This window comes from Echeneis naucrates, chromosome 10 (assembly GCF_900963305.1).
Source record: "Echeneis naucrates chromosome 10, fEcheNa1.1, whole genome shotgun sequence".
Lineage (NCBI taxonomy): Eukaryota > Metazoa > Chordata > Actinopteri > Carangiformes > Echeneidae > Echeneis > Echeneis naucrates.
In genome coordinates this window covers 13197543-13217832 of record NC_042520.1, presented here as the reverse complement: position 1 = coordinate 13217832, position 20290 = coordinate 13197543, and the positions used below count along the sequence as shown (strand labels likewise).

General features: G+C 41.0%; 3 protein-coding genes across 7 annotated transcripts; 1 reads left to right on the top strand and 2 right to left on the bottom strand.

The window, feature by feature from the left end:
- Positions 1 to 5520: 5520 nt before the first annotated feature.
- slc25a51b (solute carrier family 25 member 51b) lies at positions 5521 to 9152 on the bottom strand. The gene is made up of 2 exons (XM_029511931.1): positions 8860 to 9152; positions 5521 to 7107 (listed from the first exon to the last, which is right to left on the bottom strand). Exon 2 carries the CDS (start codon positions 7054 to 7056, stop codon positions 6121 to 6123), a length of 936 nt encoding a protein of 311 aa, XP_029367791.1. The 5' UTR covers positions 7057 to 7107; positions 8860 to 9152; the 3' UTR covers positions 5521 to 6120.
- Positions 9104 to 15918, top strand: ints10 (integrator complex subunit 10). Of its 5 annotated transcripts, none has more exons than XM_029511928.1 (18): positions 9104 to 9653; positions 9748 to 9815; positions 9900 to 10003; positions 10168 to 10307; positions 10403 to 10484; positions 10572 to 10730; positions 10843 to 11017; positions 11380 to 11549; positions 11662 to 11801; positions 11983 to 12136; positions 12523 to 12605; positions 12913 to 13068; positions 13506 to 13614; positions 13832 to 13911; positions 14053 to 14215; positions 14333 to 14426; positions 14723 to 14791; positions 15294 to 15918. In XM_029511928.1, exons 1-18 carry the CDS (start codon positions 9525 to 9527, stop codon positions 15448 to 15450), a joined length of 2232 nt encoding a protein of 743 aa, XP_029367788.1. In that variant the 5' UTR covers positions 9104 to 9524; the 3' UTR covers positions 15451 to 15918. The 5 variants fall into 5 exon arrangements, 4 of the variants coding, with proteins under 4 accessions (XP_029367788.1, XP_029367787.1, XP_029367789.1 ...); XM_029511927.1 differs by having other exon boundaries at positions 9111 to 9653; positions 10572 to 10712; XM_029511930.1 differs by lacking the exon at positions 14723 to 14791 and having other exon boundaries at positions 9119 to 9292; positions 9532 to 9653; positions 10572 to 10712.
- On the bottom strand, positions 15828 to 19015 carry tlr1 (toll-like receptor 1). The gene is made up of 2 exons (XM_029511926.1): positions 18969 to 19015; positions 15828 to 18548 (listed from the first exon to the last, which is right to left on the bottom strand). Exon 2 carries the CDS (start codon positions 18539 to 18541, stop codon positions 16139 to 16141), a length of 2403 nt encoding a protein of 800 aa, XP_029367786.1. The 5' UTR covers positions 18542 to 18548; positions 18969 to 19015; the 3' UTR covers positions 15828 to 16138.
- Between the last annotated feature and the right edge of the window lie 1275 nt (positions 19016 to 20290).

Genomic DNA, 20290 nt, shown 5'->3' with positions numbered 1-20290 from the left:
TTTATATCTCTATGTCCTATTCTGTCTCTACCTTTAGTTTATGGCTATGCAAACATAAATCCCTCACCCCTCACGTAATGTATTCTTATGTTTTGTGCTAACATTAAAACAACAATAGCTACATTATGTTTAGTTGAATATAATGGGTGCTTTCTTTGTTTTGAACGTTGGCCTTTGTCTTGTTTCTGGAAAACTTACTGCATTATGGATTGCAACACTTTGAAAAGTTGCATGGCATTAGCATTAATCAATATTAAGACTCCTGTCTATACTGATGTCTGTGTAAAAGGATTACATTGCTCAAATGTACAGTCTTAACTAATCAGCTCATCCATGTCAAATACTTCCAGCCATCTCATTTGAGGAATTACTTGAGCCACCCACAACAACAGGAAGGTAGTTAAGCAAAATGAGTCAGCAGTTGCTTATACGAATAAGGGAACTGGCTGGAATGAAGCCTGATTTGGTGTTTATACACAACCTTTTGAGAGGTTGTGTATTTAATTTTCAAAGTGGATGACTGGGGGGAAATTTTGTCGAGGTGGCTAAGACTGAAAAAAATCCCAAAGTGGGTCTCAGAACTTCCATCTGCCATGGAATTAATGTGCAGTAATTGTGTCCATCATAGCATTACCATCAAGACATGTATGTTTGTCTCAGGAGCATGTCTCGTTCCAACACACAGGCAAAAACTGCGAACAGAGCCTGTGCCACCTATTTGTTTTGTTTCTCTATGGTAGAATTGCATCATCATGGTTTCATATTCAAAGAGGACATTGTGTTTCTACATGAGCAGCCACTTTTCCGTTCCCACGTACAATGAAATCAATGTACCAGGAAAGGTATTGTTTGGGAATAAATTACACACTGACTTTAATAATGTTGGATGCCCAAGTGTTTCTTCTATCTCCTTGGGTTTGTCGCAGAAAGTTTATACAGTATGCATCCAGTTCGTATCAGTTTGGATGTAACAATAGCACACAGAATGAAGACCTGAGGATATCTCTGAGCAGTCATTACCTCACTATTTCTTTCACCATTAATTAGTTAATGAGCATGTATTAATGTGGCCGGCTTTATCTTTTCTCTCTCTCGTTTGGCACAGGGAACATCATAATTCAGAGAGCCATCTGAGTTCGAGCAACATTTCAATTCATATTAGTAACATGAATTCATTGATAACTAATTCACATGTAAAAATGTGAAATTTCACCTCAGCAGCTTGCCAGAAAGACACATTTATGGTGAAAAGAAGCAGAGAGAGAGCGAAGAGGGTTTGTAACGGCAGCAGCTCAGCACTCCCAGATCGATGCCATCCGTGTCAGATTGTCCTTAATCTGATCATTATCTGCAGTCTAACTTCATGACACAGTCATCTAGAAAGTTTCACTCTGCACTGTTGCTCATGTACAAAACTTAGTTTGACAGTGTGGTGCTGCTGTGAATGCCCTTTCTGCGATTAAACAGACTGTAAAGCAGCAGATAGAGACAATAAACTACACAGCATATCATTGGATCATGGTGATGCTGTGTGTGTGATTTATTACAAAGAAGGGATTCGACTGCGTTATTTCAAGAACAGGCCAGACAGGTGAAGTATGAGTAATGGCAAAAACTCCTACGCACAGGACACAAGAGCCGTTTGTATACTCGGTGGGTGTCTGTTACATAAGTAAGACATTACTTGTGACCATTTTTAATAAGCCTCTTGAGAAATCATGACAGAATACAATCCCCAAACATCTCCATAAACACTCATAACATTCTGAACATATTTAATGTTTTTATGCATTTCACCCAAGTGAAAAGATTGATTTAACATTTTTATGATTGGTTGATTTGTGCTTCTGATGGAGTGGTAATTAGAAACAAAATGAATCAGTATCAGAGAACATGTCCTGCAGAAGAGATACTTTTGAAGAAGAACCCCAAGAAAATCCTGAAAAGTTAGACTGACACAGCAGACCATGGACCAGACAATAAATAAATAAAAAACTTAAATAAAAATCAAGTCAACATTAACATGGCAACTTGACCTTTTTGTGCCACTGTCTTCTTGCATAGGCTTAAAGTCAGAAAAAATCTCAAGCCTGATTTTTTTTCCGAGGTGGAGCAATAGTAAACGATTTCATTCTTATTCTAAATACAAAATAGGAAATAAATAACCAAAAGGCTTGTCGTCTCTGCCCCTCTCTTCTATTCACCTATTTTAAGCCCTTTGTTTGTTAGGACGTCTTCCCCTGGCTTTATAAACTCTCCATCATCTCAAACAGTGATGATGAAAAAAATGCCAGCTTGGATGTTGCGTTAACTAAAACTTGGAACCAAGATTTCTACATTACAACTCGGAAATTTCCAACTTCCAATATCATAGCATTCATGCAAAAGGTCAACTTGGAGGGGAAAAAAATAAATTTGGCATATTGCCATCATTTGCTCGACGCTAAAATATGTGCAGCAGCCATTTATGATTATTTTGGAAGCAGTATTTCTGACTCATTTTTTCCCAAGTTGTTCAGAATGCAGCATCACCTGCTGCTGGATCTCAACCAAGTTCTCCCAGAACCACCCACCCTACTCTGACGGGCTGAGGTGGACAGAGTACACAACTTCACTGCTTGAGTAAAAGTACAGATTCTCTTTGTCAAATATTACTCCAATACATGTAAAAGTAGCTTCATTAAAATATTACTAGTATAGTATAAAAAAAAACCCTCAGTAAATCCAGTAAAGGAAAGCTTTATTGTCATTATACAACACACTGATGTGATTCTGCACAGACATGTTTATAGCTCAAAAACACCTTCAGTCAAAGAGGCCCTACAAGAGCCGCTCTCTGGAGGGGTCCAGTCCAGTCTCTAGTCTCTGGAGGTGTTTGCTCCAGTCCAGACGTCTCCAGCTCCGGTCCTGGAGGGACACTGTCCTGCAGGTTTTAGATGTTTCCTGCTCCAACACACCTGATAATCAACGATCAGCTCGTCATCAAGCTCTGCTGAAGTCTGATCAGGAGTCACTCATTCGAATCAGGAAACATCCAGGACTGGATTTGGAGACCTCTGGTCTAGTCTTGACTCTCTTGAGGGGATCAGAGGGGTATACGACAAAGGAAGCTCAAGAGAGCCAGGCTTTCTTTGGGTGAGCTGGCTCGACAAAGCTGAAAGCTCCAACCAGAGATAACAAGTATCTCGATGGTGATTATCAACTTGATTTGTTGACCCAGGCTTATCTCATTAGGCTTTGTGCACGTTCACATAAAAAGGGGCATTTAGGCGTCATTTGACGCCATTTCTGCAGAAAAATTGACAGATTACATGCCGCATATTTTAGCCAAGAGGAGCAGATTATGATAATGGAGAACTGTGAAGAGTTCAAGCCAATACCTCAGAACAGCTAAAAGCAGCACTTCTGCTGCAAACAAGGCAAGAGAGGAAGCCTGGCAAAAAATTGCAGATTGTGTAAATGCATAAGTTAATATAGCTGATATATATCATTATATAACTTTAATTCCCTCTCTGACATGACTCTGACAAAAAACAAGGGGTAAGGGTTTTATAATTTCTAGGGAGTCCTATGTATACTTTTTTTTTTTTTAAGTAATCCTTACCCAGAAGACATCAGTGAATGAACACAGTACACCAGCATAAATGAAAAGTTTGTCTCACTCATCTGTTGCTTGATGTCCTATTAATACATGTTGGAGCAGACAATGTTAGGGCCCTTTTATAAAAGGAATGTAGAGCTGGATAATCAGAAAAAAGAGCTGGAAATTAAGAAAGTAAAACTTGTGATCGCGCAACTGGAGTATGAGAATAAGGCACTGCAGTAAATGGTACTTTAAAATGTTTTGTCAAGCATGATTGACATTGTATACTAATGTTACCCTGTTCCATCATCAAGCTCTGCTGAGGTCTGATAAGGAGCCACTCATTTGAATCAGGTGTGTTGGAGCAGGTAACATCTAAAACATATAGGACAGTAGCTCTCCAGGACCGGGGTCGGTGACTCCTGCTCTAGCAAAACGAGCTGTGTGTCTGTCATATTGGGAAGTAAGTCTTATTGTTTGTCTGTTGTGTGAGTCATGCATGTAAGTGAATTTCCCTCAGAATAAATAAAGCAGATATCTATCATATTTATAATAAGAAATACATATTTCTGCTTCCCAGTTTGGGATGTAAATGAAAAATGCAGATGGAAGATGCTGATCTACTTTCTTGTGTGCGCAGGCAGACAGAGCAGTGTACAGCTGTGACTGATGAGGACCGTGGACCGTTGTCAGTGATGTCCACAGAAGACATCCAAACTCTGGATACAAGCTAATGCGTGTTCCAGGTAATAATACGGCCACAATGTATAATGAAGAATGAGCCGATTGTTATGGAGAAATAATCCAGGTAGGATGAGGATTATACACTGTGGCCGTATTCTGACCTGGAACACGCACAGAGAGGTAGGTGTGTGTGTGTGTTTTAAAGACAGTTACAACTAAAAACAATGAACAGTAATATTAGACTAGCGCAAAAGTAGCAAGTAATGAGAGCATCAATAGAAATGTAGTGGAGTAAAAAGTACAATATTTGTCCTTCAAATGATGTGCAGTAAAAGTACCCCCCAAAAACAATACTCAAAAACTGCACTTATGTAAATCTACTTTGTTACTGTCCACCCCTGCTAATTGGTTGGTGATGTTGGTTTGGTTGAGAGGGAAAGCTGTTGTTCTCATTCTGTTGATAGGCAAACTCAAGTTTACTGCTCAATCCGGACAATATCCCAGATCAACAGGTTTGTTTTTTTTAATGTTGATCTTTTTTTGATCGCAGTCCAACAACAATCGCCGGAGTACTTTAAGCCCTGCTTGCAGCACCATTACAGCTCAGCATGCCTTTCCTCTTTGGGCTGTTGTTTCCAGTGAGAGCTGCCGCATGGTGACTGCTTCTACTCAAGCTTGAAATCTGAGCCCATTATGTCAACGGCTGTTACTGACAGAAAGGAGAGCAAGTGAAAGAGGAGAAAAGGAGAGCAAAGGGAGAGATTCAAGTGGGTGAGAAAAAAAAAAAAAAACAAGGAAACAATCAATTACTACAAAGAGTGAACTGCCCAAATATTAGTGAATGCTTATGAACATGACAGCTTTTTTTTGAAATTAGATATTTTGTCAAAAGTAAAAGGGAAAACATTTCCCTCTTTTATTTGTACAATAAGTTGGATACAATTTTTTTCCTCTTCCAATAAAATATAAATCACAAAACATTTGGATATAGCTCATTGTTTTACTGGCATAGTTCAATGGGCACTTATCAAACCTCAAATACACAGGCACACCCTGCTACCAGCACTGTGGAAAACAAAGGACAGAGCCAACATGAAATATGTGTGAATAAGAAACAGCTTTCGAAAAGCCCAACTGTGTCTGCTGGGCAGTAAGTCCAAGAACATATATACGTTAGCAATACTCAACGATTTTAGCTCACTGATCTCACAGACATGTACTTTTATTTTGTGGAGAGTGAGTGTAACGAGAAATAAATGGGCCAATGCTCACACAGTTTATTACATTCTTCTTGACAAGTAAATCTTGGGGTACTTCCATAGTCAAAAGCACAAAAGTGTTCGAGTTAAATGGCAGAATTCAGCTTCACAAAGTGCTCTTGGTCGAAAAAGAAAACAGATGGATATCTACAAAACACCACTGCACACCGCACATGGAAGGAAACTGATTTTCCTATAAAACAGCTGGGAAACTCAATTAACCTTTGCTTGACACAGAAAAATAGTGCTGGTGTTCTGTTTGCTCCACAGATTTTATTTTTTTTTTTTTGGTACACAGAGCAAACAAGGGCATTGAATTGGACCCTGGCACAAGTTTCATATCGGCTAAAGCATGTAATACTATGACAACAGTAAATAGTCACAATGGCAGGTGGTTATCGCACACTGATTGTTGGCCCCTGTAAGAAGTGCAATATCATTGCTATCTTTCAGTTACAAAAACACCAGTGTCCCTAAAACAGCACCAGACAGCAAGTGCTTTATATTAAATGTGCCATTCTTCTCCACATGCTGGCTCCATCACTTTACAGGTCTTCCCTTTACATACGCTCTCTTTCTCTTTGTCACCCCGTCTCAAATGAGCTTCAGCAGCAGCTCATAGGTGGCATTGATGATCCCCCAGGAGAGGAGTGAGCGGTGGTAGTTGAGGTGGGCCCCTCTGAAGAGCATAGCCACACTGCCACCCCTTTCTTTCCAAACTGTTAACAGCACCTTCCCACAAGGCTGGAAGTCTCCACCAACCTGAGACTGTGCCCGGGACTTCACCACATTTAATGGATAGAACATGATGCCGAGGGCTGCGCCAAGCACCCCACCACACACGAAATCATTCACCAAGTGACCTGCTCGGCTAGTTGCTTCTGGGAGCTGCTCCTTAATGGGCCCCCGGAGCGCAAAAAAGAGCACATTGCTGGAGCCGTTGCGGAGTAGTATAGGCACAAGGCCACGGTAGCACTCTCTGACACCATACTCAGTCAGAAGTGTCCGGAAGGTGTGGGCTGTGTTGTTGAAACGAGCGTGGTGCCGATGGTCTTGCAGGAGAGTCTGCACTCGCTCAAATGGTGTCAGGATGGCCTCTGCAGTTCCTGCCAGGACTGCAGCAAAGCTCCGTGTTACCAGTTCTGGCACACCGCTGCAATTGGCTCGGTCCAATAAGACTCTAGAGAAGTCCTCGTAGAGGCCAAACATGATGGCCACAGTAGTGCTCTTTTGGAGTAGCGGGGGCAGCAGTCCCCGGTAGAGATTCCTCAGCCCATCCCTTTGAAGCTGCTGAACTGCCTCCCTGGCCAATACACCATGGAGCTGTTGGCGGAAAAGCAATTTCTGGATAGGGAAGGTCACCACGATATTGGTAAAAGCTGCAATGGAGCCACAGACATAGTGCTTCCCTTGAGGGCCCAGCATGGTACTCAGAGTCCCAGGAGGTATAAGGGATTGTCCTCCTTTAGTCAGGGCAGCCTGGGGCCGAGGTGTCCGAGCTGACTCAGAGTCCATGGTGCTAACAGCCATGGGAGGCTCTGTACACCACACCCTATTACTGTGTCACATCCGCACTGCACCCTGTAAAACGTACATGGTGAGGGAGAAATAAAGATCAAATTACTCCAGTTAATCTTCAGTTTGTTTCCCACATGAACCAATAAAAAAAATTAAATAAATAAAAAAATACAACACAAAATTTACCTCAGCTTCGGTTACAACTGATTAATGATAGAAATATGTATTTATGCACACTTTTAACAAAGAGGACACCAACAGTATATATTAAATGACATTACACAACTTCACAGACCTTTTGATAGTCATAGAGAAGAGACAGAGGACACTTAGCTCATTCATTTGATACAGATTAGAAATTGCCATGTGTATTTTTTTTCTTTGTTAAAATAAACAAATTGGAGGTCATAGCAAGTGGGCCAAAATATCTCTCCAAAAAAATCTTTATGCATAGTTTCAGGTCAGTAAAACAAACTTGATTTCTGCTATGTAAGAGTTTGTTCAGCAATTTAAAAGCTCCCAGAACTTAAGTACTGCACATTTGTTCCAGTTCTGTACCTCTGAGAAACCCATATTTTAGGCACCTTTTCATATTTACTTACATGACATTCAATTGCAACTTTAGTTTGCAGAATAAGGATTTTAATCAAACACAGTGGGTCCCAAAGATCAATAAAAATATTATGTAACTGTTACACTTTTCCTCCTCAACAGTACGACTTGGAATAATCTACTAACATCCATTATTATACTTATTCATTCATAAAAGGCCTTAAATTTTGGAGTGAATAATGTAGTTTTACTTTGGGATAGGTCCTATCAGTGTATGAATGCCAAATGTTGGATGCTGAAGTGAGTGTTTGTACTTTATAGGAGCATTTTACTTTCTTGTTTCAGTATACATCAACTCTACTACACTATTACCTCATTTCAGAAGGAAAATGTGTATTGTTGACTCCACTACAACGATCTAACACGAGTTACTTCTGACCTTGGAGATTAGAGTTTTAAATTCCCATAACGAGCATATAAATGCAAGTAATTGTTACACAGTCAATGAAACCACCCAACAGTATATGAAATTTGTTAAAACTTGTTGCAGGCAGCTACATGCATAAAATGGTGCCTACATGCTGCTGTACTGTAAACGATATTTCAAACACATTTTGCTTATCATCACGACTCACGTCGAATTGTTTACGCAAGATTACCCCGATACATTTTGCTGCTAAACAACACTCGTATTATGATTCATTAATCTTTCTTCGATTTTAGATTTGAGAAGACAATCTCCATGTTATTCAGTGAAACAGTTTGCTGAATCTTGGACTAACACGCCATGTGTGCTGCTTTCTCTGAATTTGGATTTGTCCTGTCATGCCTGCTGTGCTGTCTTTCCGTCAGCCAGTTAAGTAACACAGACATAAAGCCCTGATCTCAGAGCTACAAGGACGCTGGCCTACATTAGTGAGTTAGTGAATGATTGGTAAAGATGAACAAATCACCTTAGTTGGTGTGCTTATAGCTCCCACTAATGCTAGGCTGGTTAGCCGACGCAGCTATAACGCTGTTAGTTATGGGGCCTTCTCGGTTACCTTGGCAATCCTCCGCTTTAAGGCAAATGTGTGGAGGGCTGACATATTGGTCAGATGTAACAACATGCTAAAGCCATACACTTTCCTGATTAGCATTTTCAGGGGCTAACGAATCAAAACGTCGATGATCGGTTGTAGATTCCGCTGACAGCAGAAGCAAAACAGCGTCCCGCAGTAACGGTCCAACAACATCCCGGACTATGAATGATAGTTTACTTGCCGTATGCACCAGTCGTGGTCCTGTCCTTGAAAGCTAAAGGGAGGCTTTTTGCAGGGCAAAAAGGGGGCAACACTGGCCCTGGATCGTGACCGTAGCGCTGAACCGCCGGCGCCTGCGCAGTAATGCGGATGTGACAGTAAGTTGCAATATAGTTAACTATATTGTAAGAGGAGGGAGGTGGATAGTTTGGGTCGCTGATTTTCGACACAACGCAAAAACCCAAGGATTAACTATTTTCGCGATGTTGTGGTGGACTAGCTACATCACAGCACCGCCTGTGAGTTGGCCGTAAGGAAGGGCGGAGCGGTCATTTTTACGACCGTGGCGTGAAGCTGTCGTAAAGCAAGGACGTCGGTAAATAAAGGTCTATGTTTGACTGGTAATGCCAAGAGGAGATTTGTTTTCATCTCTCGTTATTTTGCGGCCGATGCACGTATGTATGAAGATAATTTTATAGCAGATATCCATTTGGTTTGAAAGTCCTGAAAATATGTCAATATACAGTGGCATAGCTCAAGCTAACTAGCTAACTGTTGTTAGCAGTATTTTTATATTTTGCACTCAACCACACATAAGTAAATAACCGTATGCTTACAACAGCAGTCTAAATTGGCTGTAGTGGTTCACCGTGTTGCTTTGGGCACTGAACGCTTGGTTTACATAAAATGTCAGCACAAAAAGACTGCGAGTTTTTGGTGAAAAGAGCCCGAGAGCTGGTGTCTGATGATCCCTATGCGGCCAAAGCCTGGCTCATCACAGCCAGGACCCTCTACCCTGCAGACTTTAACATACAGGTAACACGAAAGTTTTACTTCAACTGCGCTATTGTTGACAGTACAATCCAAAATAGTTGCATGTTAGAACTGTGAGGTATGGTTGTTTTCGCAGTATGAAATGTACAACATTGAACGCAACGCAGAGAGGACGGCTTCAGCAGGGAGGCTCCTGTATGACATGTGAGTGACGGTGAACTGTCTCTGTGCCAGGCTGCCCTGCCATAAATGTGCGCTCACTTGCTAATGATTATTTTCATCCTCCAGGTTTATAAACTTCCCAGATCAGCCCACCGTTTGGCGGGAGATCAGCGTCATCACAGCTGCGCTGCGCAGCGACTCTCAGGACAAGCACGCACAGTTTCTGCGAGGTGAGAGGAATCATGCTGTATGCAGGCCACACATGTATTCATCACATCCTTACCACGAGAGCAGTAATACTGACGTGTGCATGGCAGGGAACAGTGTTTGTTTTGGAAATTAGAAATAGTTTTGAAATCTCCTGTCTGTTTTCTTTGTTTGTGTGCCGGCCCAGGGCTCTTTGAGACACTGCCTGGTCGTGTGCAGTGTGAAATGCTCCTGAAAGCCACAGAGCAGTGTTTCAACACTTTGGAGAAGGCAGAGATGCTGTTGCTCCTTCTAAAGCGCTTTCCAGAGTCTGTGGTCCAGCATGGGGTATATACTGATATAATAACCTTGCTATTTTAACATTTGAAACATGGATTAATAGCCATTTAAAAGTCAACGGTGACTGTTTACTGTGCATTCAGGTTAATTTAGGAGAGACGTTGTTGGAGGCAGAGGTGTCAGAAAATGTAGAGACTCCTGTCAACTGCTTCAGAAAACTATTTGGTTGGTGAATCACGTACATTTAAAATGACTTGGTTTTCATTTTTTTCCAATGAACCCTTGTCTTATACGTTTTCTCTACTATTTCAGTCTGTGATGTCCTTCCTTTGGTCATTAACAATATGGACATGCGCTTGCCGGCCAGCCTGATGCAGAAGTACATGCTGAAAGCAGCTGAATTCTATATTGGTTATGTTACCCGTGGTCCATCACCTGATTTACAAATACAGGGTAAAGTCTTGCTCTCCAGTGTGCCAGTGTGATCATTTAAAATATCAAGATTCTTTGCCCTGTTGTACAGTCTGGCTGCCTCTCATTTTTTAATTTATTACATGTCTGACATTGTTTATTTTTTTTTTAGGTTCGCAAGAAGCTGGGTCTCTGAAGTCACCCAGTGTGTCCCGTGGCTCCCAGCGATACGTGATTGATGGCCTGTCAGAAAAGTCTTCAGTGGTTATAGAGCCTTGGGAAAGGCTGTTGGACATCCTGGCAGTGGTTGGCGCTCGCTGCGAGTGGCAGGGAGACAAGGGACAGAGGTGCTCTTTCAGTCTGCCCATCAATCAGCCAATACTGCTCTATAGGGCTGTTTTTCTATGACGGGTTCTCTTGAAATGGAGCTTACAATGATATACTGGCCACAGCTTGATAATTCTAATGCAGCACTGAAATAAATCACAGCACAGAAATAAATCTGTCATTCTTGACAGTCACCAGTTAACTTAAGAGAAATGCTGATTTAGCCTTCAGTGTTTTTGAACTGTTAGTAAATGTGAGTCACAGGAGGAAAGACTGTTTGGATTGCAGATTTTTTTTGTTGCAGTACAAAATATACCAAATGTATTGTTGCTGCATTTGTCATTCAAAGGTGTTTTTTGCTGTTCTTGTTTGTGCACACCAGGAGTTATGTGGACATGCTGCTGAGACTGAAGGAGTTGTGTCGCTATCTGCCTGGTCTGGAAGGAGACACGCGGTCCCGCTGCAGCAGTCAAGTGGTCATCTGTGCTGCACTTGTCCTTTTCCGCAGTGCCTTTCTCTATATGTCAGCTATACAACCAACACTATTCCAGGGTCAGCCTCACATTGATCTCTGTTTGTTCACTAAAATCTGATTCTTATTTTTGTGCATCTTTGTTGTTTTAAACAAAGATACAATAGTCAATTGATGGCCTGTGCTTGGCAGGTGTGAATGCATTAAGTTTGGGACCATGGATTCTTGTAGAGGATTTGAGTTCTGTGTATAACGATGTGGAGGTCGAGCGGGGAGCGGTGAAACATGCTCATAAGAAACGCAAACTGGCTGATGGGAGAGAAAAGACAATGGTGAGGACAGATGAGAGATCACATAGATGTTTCTGCTTGATTTTTGTGAGAGGGACAAATGGGTCAGTTTACTTTGTCCTGTGTGTGTGTGTCTTGAATGGGCTGTAGCATGGTTATAATTGGTTTCACTTGCATTCCTTTTTTCGGTTGGTGTGGTGTGTGTGTGTGTGTGTCATTATAGAGCTCAGATGATGAGGAAGGCTTGGGAAAAGGTCGCGGTCGACACATTTTGGTGAACAAGACTGAAATGCCCAATTGGTCAGAGACTCTTGAGAACTTCTGCACAGCGAGGGAGAGCTGGGATCTCCTTCACTCCCATGAGAGCCTGGAAACTGGTTGGCACTTCTAACTGCAATTCTTCAAATATTTATTTGTGATTTCATTTAAATATCAGATAGGATAACGTTAATCTGTCACAATATCAAAAGGTAGGAAGCTTATCAAGTGTAACAGATGCAGATTTATTCGTACTGCTTTTGTGCATACCCATGTACCAGTGCTACACAATACAGCATTTATCTAGTTTTGCAATGCCTTTTAAATACATAAAACTCAACAAGAAAATACATACAGAACAGCAAAAGATGAAAACAATTGACTAATGCTGAAATAATAAAATATAATAAAAACTTGGATTTTCTTTTAAAGGTCAATGTACAGCCCCTTATGCAATTGATAATGAAGGCATTTTAAATGTTTTTGTATCTGTACAATTTGACAGAATTTAAGAAGATCTGTGCCTCATGGAAGACAGACAGCTGGCTGTGGTTCAGAATATTCCTCACTGACATGATCATATACCAGGTAAGAAACAGATAAGATGTTTTGTCATCACACTGGAATAAATTAAATAGTTTCTATTACTGTGGAGAAATTGTATTGAAGTAGCAAACATATATATTGTAATAATAACATTTTTGCCATGTTTTGATTCGTAATGCTTTGTATTGGATTTATAGAATCGGACAAATAGGTGTTAAAAATATTAGATGGCTTATTCCAGCAATTTTAACGACCTAAACCAATAAAAACAAGAGCGACAAATGTGTATTTATAACAAATAAGCGATCCATTGATGTCAAAATATCTCTTACTGCCTGTCGCCCTCTAGGGACATTACCGTAAAGCTCTCTCCAGCCTGCACCAGATGGTAGCAGTGCTGCAGCCTCAGCCTGGGCAGCAGAGTCCCTCTGGCCAGGCCAGTCTGGAGCACCACAGGGCCCTCATACAGCAGGCCTCCTGCCACTACGCTCTGGGAGAGTACAGGGTAAACAGACTACCATACATTTACACACTGGTTTCCTGCCTCTTTATCTTTTCATTCACTTTTAAACTTTCATACGTTTTGAGTGTCTATCAACATATTCTATAATGACATAATGATTTACAATTTTGTTCATTGATTTCTACTTGTTCAGTTTTCCTAATCATATCTATACTGATTGCATTGTTATACGTTGGTAGTTTCACTTTCAGTGTGTTCTAACACATACTTAAAAATTAACTTGTTTTCCATCCATCTTCATCCGAAATCCGAGGTCGGGTCGTGGGGGTAGTAACTTCAGCAGGGAGCCCCAGGCTTAGTACAAATTTGTTGTTGGCAATTTTAAATGAACCTGTCAATTTGACAATTGTGACATTTCCTAATTTTTTTTATTTATATTTTTAAACTTCCGCATTTTCTCTCCTGTATGTGCTCATCAGATGGCCTGCGAGAAGCTGCTCGATGTAGTTAGTGGGCTGGTACCCCCAAACCAAGAACCAACAAAAACTACAGAGGAACAGGGTAGAGTCAAGACCAAAACAAGGAAAGGTAAACACTTCCTAATTTTATAAAACAAAAGTCACTTTACATATCACAGCTTTGAACTTTTTATCAAAAATTGGCATTAATACTGTTTACTCATTCTGGATTGCATATATTCTGTTAATCGTCTGCCTGGGTTGAAACCACACTTATTCTTTGATAATATATTGTTTAAGGAATTACATCAGGACATAATTTACTGCCCTTTTTGTGTTGTAACTAGGTAATGACCTGAGGTTGCTTCCCTGCAATAGCAAAGCTATCTTACCTTTCTGTCTCCAGCTCATGCTGGCTTGCTTCAAGGTATTTAATCTACTTATCTTTCTGGAAATGATTGGAATTTGATTTGGTAAAATTAGCTGTATTTGTGCTGAAAAATTAACAGTATGGAAGTATAAAAGTATGTTTGAAGAGCTTTCTCCTTTTCTCATTTTGGCCAATCAGCTCCGTGCCTTCACAGACAATCGTGATGACCTGTCCCTTGGTCATGTCGTGGTGCTTCTGCAGTACGACTGGCCACATGGAGAGATGCTATTTTTAAAGGCAGTTGATAAGATCTGTCAGCAAGGCAGTTTCCAATATGAGAATTTCTTCAACTATGTCACTAGTATCCTTTTTTGTTATGATTCGCACAACTGTAATTGAACCTGACTGGAATTATTGCATTAATTTGGATTGTTTTGCCTAAGATGTCAGTTTCCTTGAGCTCATTAATTGTTGTCAGACATTGACATGCTGGAGGAGTTTGCGTACCTGCGTACTCCAGAAGGGGGGAGGATCCAACTGGAGCTGCTGCCCAATCAGGGAATGCTGATCAAGTAAGCAATTTGCAGAAATGTTTCAGTCTGCATCGTGACTCTGCACACTCCCGTTCTGTTGGTGTGTTTCTATAGATAACAGTGCTATTGATTGATGATCTAAGTACACATGGCCTGTGGGGAAAAATTTATTTTCCGCTGTTAAAGATGCTGGCATTTTTAAGAGAAGGGGTTTGTGGTTAAAATATTATTATTATTATTATTTTTATTTTTTTCAAACTCCTTCATTGCTGTAGACGTTTAGACACTTGAATGCACCCTTACTGACAGAGTTGTTGAATGTTGCTGTCCCTCAGGAACCCTAGTCCCGCCCTGGGGGTGGAGTTAAATACCCTTCTGCTACAAGGGGTGCAGGCGATGGACAGGTACCCCAGGCCCCTCCCACAGTCCCTCTTCCTCCCCAATACCAGTCACCCTTCCTTCATTCCCTACTTCAAGGCTTGTCATCCCTACAGTTTTAATTTTGGGCCTGCCATTTTACATCAAGAGTTAGACGTTCTTTTTCTGTCGGCCTTTGTTTATTTGAGCCATTGCTCGTCTTTCTGTGGTCATCACTGTTGTGGTTGTTATAGGATGATGTTGCTCTTGTTGTACAGCCAATTTAGTTTTTTGCCTCTTCATGACACTTGAACTCATTTCATTTGTGGACATGTTTTATGTAGTTTTTATTTATGACAATGAAGTTTTTGTTGTCCTGGCTGGTTTGTTGATTGTGTAGGGAAAAAACAACATTCTGTTTCCATGACTTTGTCTTATCATAGGTCATAGGTCACATAAATCTCAAGTTTCTCTGTTTATGACATAAACTCAAAATAATACTTATCTGACCACTTGTGTCATTATTTATTTATTTTTATCCTCTTCCAGACACCACACAGTGACTCGTGGAATCACCAAAGGAGTGAAAGAGGATTTCCGTCTGGCCATGGAGAGGCAGGTGTCGCGCTGTGGAGAGAATCTGCTGAGTGTGCTTCACCGTTTCTGCATTAATGAGAAAATCATCATCATCCAGTCTCTGCCTTGACACATGACCCGTGTTTCATCATTTACATTTCAGACACCATTGAAATGCAGCTGGACTGATATTACGACCCCAACAGCTGTTACTGTCTCGACATAAGACAAATGATTTTTAGCTGTCTTGTCTTTTTCACTCATCATCAAACTCTTAGGAGTAGAATATGCACTCTTGCCTTAAACGTTGATGTCTCTTTTCAGAGAGTTAGAGAAAACACTGGTTTTCTGAACATTCATTGCTATTGCATTTCTTGCATTCATAGTGTGCATAATTTTCTTTTTCACTGGGGTGAACCACAATATGTGCTTATCTACATTTGAAGAGGTTTTATCATATTGTGCTATTTTGTGGATCTTAGTATTGACAAGAGTCAAATACATTTTTGATATTTTGGTTTATTGTTTTTGATACAAACTTGATCAATTTTGTCATTAGGTTTATATAAATGTCCTCATTAAATGTCATTTGAATGGATTAAACTGGTAACATTTTATGAATTATGTCATACAAGGTTAGAAAAACAAACATCAAACATCTGAATCTAAAACTGATACACTCTTCCACACAGTCACAGCAGTGCACCCACAAGATTATCTTCCCCTTTCCAAACATTCCCAACTGACCATGATGTTCACTCTTCCTCTTCATGGTTTCTTTTCTTATTTATTTATTTATTTTTTCACCATGTAGTCTCTTATGCCCTTGTTTCGGCAGGGGCATCTGGCAGGTCTGCCTGTAGGGCAGCCCTCAGGTTGGCCCAGAACAGCCTGTGTTTAGCCTTATCTTGCGGCCATTCCAAATACGTGTGATCCTTCATCATGGCCTTCAGCTGATAGTACTTGGATGGGATAGTATATTGAGGCAGTGGTTCTAGCAGCACCAGGACAATACCGTCTGTTCTCCTAGCAACGTGTTGGTGGCTGGCGAAGTACAGCTCATAATGACACCATTCGCTCTTGACAAAGTGAGCAGAGAGCACAAACATGGAGCGCCGACTTTTCTGCACACAGCCCATGATGTTCTCGAAAATTGTCTTTCCTGGCACAAAGTTTTTCTCATGATGGCATATCCTGAGCCCTCCTCCAGGACCTTCCAGGTAGGGAAGGAGGGAATTGTGCACCCAGTCGGCGTCCTTCTGGCTGAAGGATACAAAAGCATGAAACTGAATACCTGCAAGGTCCTCTGGTCGCAGTTGTTGTCTTCTGGCACGATGTTTGGCTCTGGTCCACTGGCAGATCATGCGTATGTACCAGCGAACATCCAAACAGTAGCACAAACCTGCAACTGACGCAATCAATATCACTGATGGGCACAGAATGGTCACTGCCAGAATGCCAGGATCACAGAAGACCTCTTGGAATAAGATGTCTTTCAGGATGGAGTCCCTAACATCCTCTGGATAGATGCAATAATAATCATGTGGCCATCCCAGCAGTTCAAGTCCTGCCACGCTCTTCTCTTCAGATTTGATGCCAAAGCTAATGAACTCTCTCAGCGCGCAGGTGCAGGTGAAGGGGTTAGAACTGGCATCCATGGTCGTCAGTCTGGGGCAACTTTGGAGCTTCTGCACAGATGGAACATGGAGGGAATTTGACCTCAGGAGAAGTTTATTCAGTATAGGGAAGTTATGACATTCAGGTAGATCCCGCAGCCTGTTTAAATTCAGATTCAGAGATGTCAGATTTTCCATTTTCAAGATGGATGATGGCACCACAGAAATCCGGTTGTTCTCAAGGTCCAGTGTCTGTAATCCTTTTGGTAGACATTTAAAAACAGAGTGTGTCAAACCATTAGAAACCAGAGTCATATTGATGATGTTAGATGGCCAAACACACTCTTCTAGACCATTATAAAACAGAGAGTTCAGGCTGAGGTCAAGAGTTTGCAGGGACGTCATTAACTGAACACGTTTGCTCAACAGCTGAAGATTTCTAACATTGTTACCGACCAAGAGCAATTCCCTCAGATTACCCAGAGTCTCACATTCCACAAATTTGTCGTCCTCTACCCTGGAAAAGATGGTGTCAGACATAGAACAAGAGGAAAAGTCCAGCTCTACGATTGGACTTGGTGATTTTGGGCATGTCATGTGTATGATTGAAGTCTCTCTGACTTCCAGTCTCTTCACTGGCATGTTAATAAAAAAGTTGTACACAGCCTCTTGTGAGAAGAAGAAGGAGCTGACCACCACCCTTCTGGCTGAAAAGGAATTCAGTTTAGATACATTCATCACATAAGTGTCGTAAAAAGGCAAGTTGGTTAATGTCACATCAGATGCACCTAAGTGGGTTAGAGATGTCTGCAGAATCACATTGACAAATTGAGTTAAGTCTTGCCATGGGATTGATATGTTGGTGAGATAGAAGCGAGAGGTGTGGATCTCTATTCTCTCTGTCAGCTGCTTGGTTAGTTTCCAGTAGCCACTTGTCAAATTCATCAATTCAACTTGGTCAAAGAGTGACAGTGCATCTTCAACCACGCTGTGCCCAACTATTTGGTTATGAGTGAAGGTTAGCTGAAGCCTTTGAGCCTGAACATCTTTCAGGCTACCTGCCTCATAAACCGGTTCATCCTCCATCCAAAGGGTCAGGATATTTAGTTTCAGTCCAGCAATGTTCTTGAAATCACCCATACTGATGTTTTTTGCTCCCACTGCTAATCTCTTCAGTTTTCCCAGGGTACAGAATGAACTACCTAGAGTCATAGTTGGAAACATGTTACAGGCCAGATTGAGCAACAGAAGGTTCCCTGTGTGCAGCAGATAGTGCTGACCTGACAGGTTTTTCAGCAGGTTGTGTGACAGGTCCAGATCCTGCAGGAGTGGCGTGTTGAGGAAGGTCTCTGGATCGATCTCCTCCAGGGTATTCCATGACACATTCAGGAACTTTAGGAGAGTTGTCTTTTCAAAGTCTCCCTTGTGAAGTTTCTTTATGTGGTTGTTTGAAAGGTCTAAAAACTCCACCGTTGGTGGCAGGTCTCTTGGAACAGAGGAGAGATTTTTGGATGAGTAGTCAACAACGCTGTCTGTTGAAGAGGCCCCTTGCAGGAATCCCACCATCGTGACTGCTGCCCAGAGGGCAGCCTTCATCAGCCTCATTGTGTGCCTGGATAAAAGAAAGTAAACATCTATGTTATCTTTGATCATCTGACAATAACATGTTATATTTTTTTAATTAGCCCTTCATTTCACCTGTGATGGTTTGTATGGTCATAACAGGAAGAAATTTGAGAATAAACCAGCACTGATCAGTTATGAGGTTAAAGTACAAGTATATTAATAAGAATACAACAACAGAGCGCACATATAGACAAAACTAACCTGGATTTTTCAGCAGATACACTGATCTTCAAGTGTTTATCTATATTTCATGTTGCAGTCCACCATATTTCAATTCTTTTTACGTTCAATAATCAATCAAATCTATCTATTTGCCTGTCTTTTAGTCTTTTAAGACTTTTTTAAATTTTGTTTGCAGAAGTTCAAACCCTGGCAGGGGGGAAAGCCAAAATTAACCAAGACTTACTGTAGACGGATGATGCCCTTTTTCACTGTGTAACAAGCCCCGCTGATGTTCCAGTAAATAGCGCCGAAGAGGAAACATGCAAAAATTACAGCAATTCACGGACCAATCACATCTTTATCTCATCCACATCCTCTTTTTACTTCCTTAAAATTTGGTGGTGGTGAGCTTCTTGTTGATACTTTCTTATTTCTGCTTGTTTTAATAATATCCCTGTGATGGAGAGCGAAAAGGTTTAAATGTGTTTTGTTAGTTTTTTGTTTTTGTCTTTTCTACATTTTTTTTGCTTAGTGCATCTATTTTTTTTACCTGCACAAAGAAAGAAAGGGTACTTCTGCATTTTTCCAATCTAAATGCTTTGAATGGGCAAATCACAGTTGCAATGCAGCTCAATATACTTTTGTATCACACAACCAACTGAGGTCAGTCGGGGTGACAATTTCCAATCTCAATTGACTTATCCCACAATGCCTCGAAGCAGTCTGTATCCTGTAGGACTGTGTTTACTTTAGCCAGCGGAACAAGCTGCCTAAATGATGGAGGATGAGAAAGGTGCTTTCTGATAAAGCAGGCTTTGAACTGTTTTATTGTGACTGGGAGGTTTAATCAGGGACAAACGTGTTTAGAGACTGACAGGCAGCCACACACACACACACACACACAACTCCTAACAATGTTTTTAGTCATCCAGTTCTGCTTTCTCCTTGGCACATTGACTATTGCAGAAAATGGAGCTTAATTGAATAAGGTGATATAAGCTGCTGTGACTGGTTTCATCTGACATGATTTGATCAAATCTTGGAAGAACACTGTGGATGTTTATCGCAGCTTCTTAGACTGCTTGGTGGGACCAGACCTTTTAAGACAACTGGGAAGAGCTTAGTTATTTTCCTCAAGCTGCACCCAAATGCATCAACATGTCTCTTTTCCCCATTAATATCCTCAATTTGTCCTGAATATATTAATTTGTGCTGAAAATTATTAGCTCAAACGTTGGCAAAAAAAAAAAAAAAATTGCTTGTGCTTGCAGACTACACAAACAGACCTGAAAAACTTCTGTTATGGAGCGAAGATCAGAGTACAAGGTAATTATTGACTCAAGAAGCTTGCTTCCAGCAATCAACAGCATGTGTCTTTGTGTGTGTGTGTGTGTAACATGTCATGGGGAAAGCTTAGTAATAGGCATTAAAGTTTTTTTTCTCCGTTCAATGTAGGATGGGGTGTTTTCAGAATAACAGGTGAAAATAGTGCACCAAAAAACTCATAGGTACAGTATAGTAATAAATGCTTGCGTGGATGTGAGTCAACCTTTTTATGTGTGAACA

Coding starts and splice junctions, on each gene's coding strand:
- tlr1 (XM_029511926.1), bottom strand. CDS start 18,541: ATGAGGCTGATGAAGGCTGCCCTCTGGGCAGCAGTCACGATGGTGGGA.
- slc25a51b (XM_029511931.1), bottom strand. CDS start 7,056: ATGGCTGTTAGCACCATGGACTCTGAGTCAGCTCGGACACCTCGGCCC.
- ints10 (XM_029511928.1), top strand. CDS start 9,525: ATGTCAGCACAAAAAGACTGCGAGTTTTTGGTGAAAAGAGCCCGAGAG. Junction 10,308..10,402: donor AGTCTGTGGTCCAGCATGGG/GTATATACTGAT, acceptor CTGTGCATTCAG/GTTAATTTAGGAGAGACGTT. Junction 11,550..11,661: donor ACAACCAACACTATTCCAGG/GTCAGCCTCACA, acceptor TGTGCTTGGCAG/GTGTGAATGCATTAAGTTTG.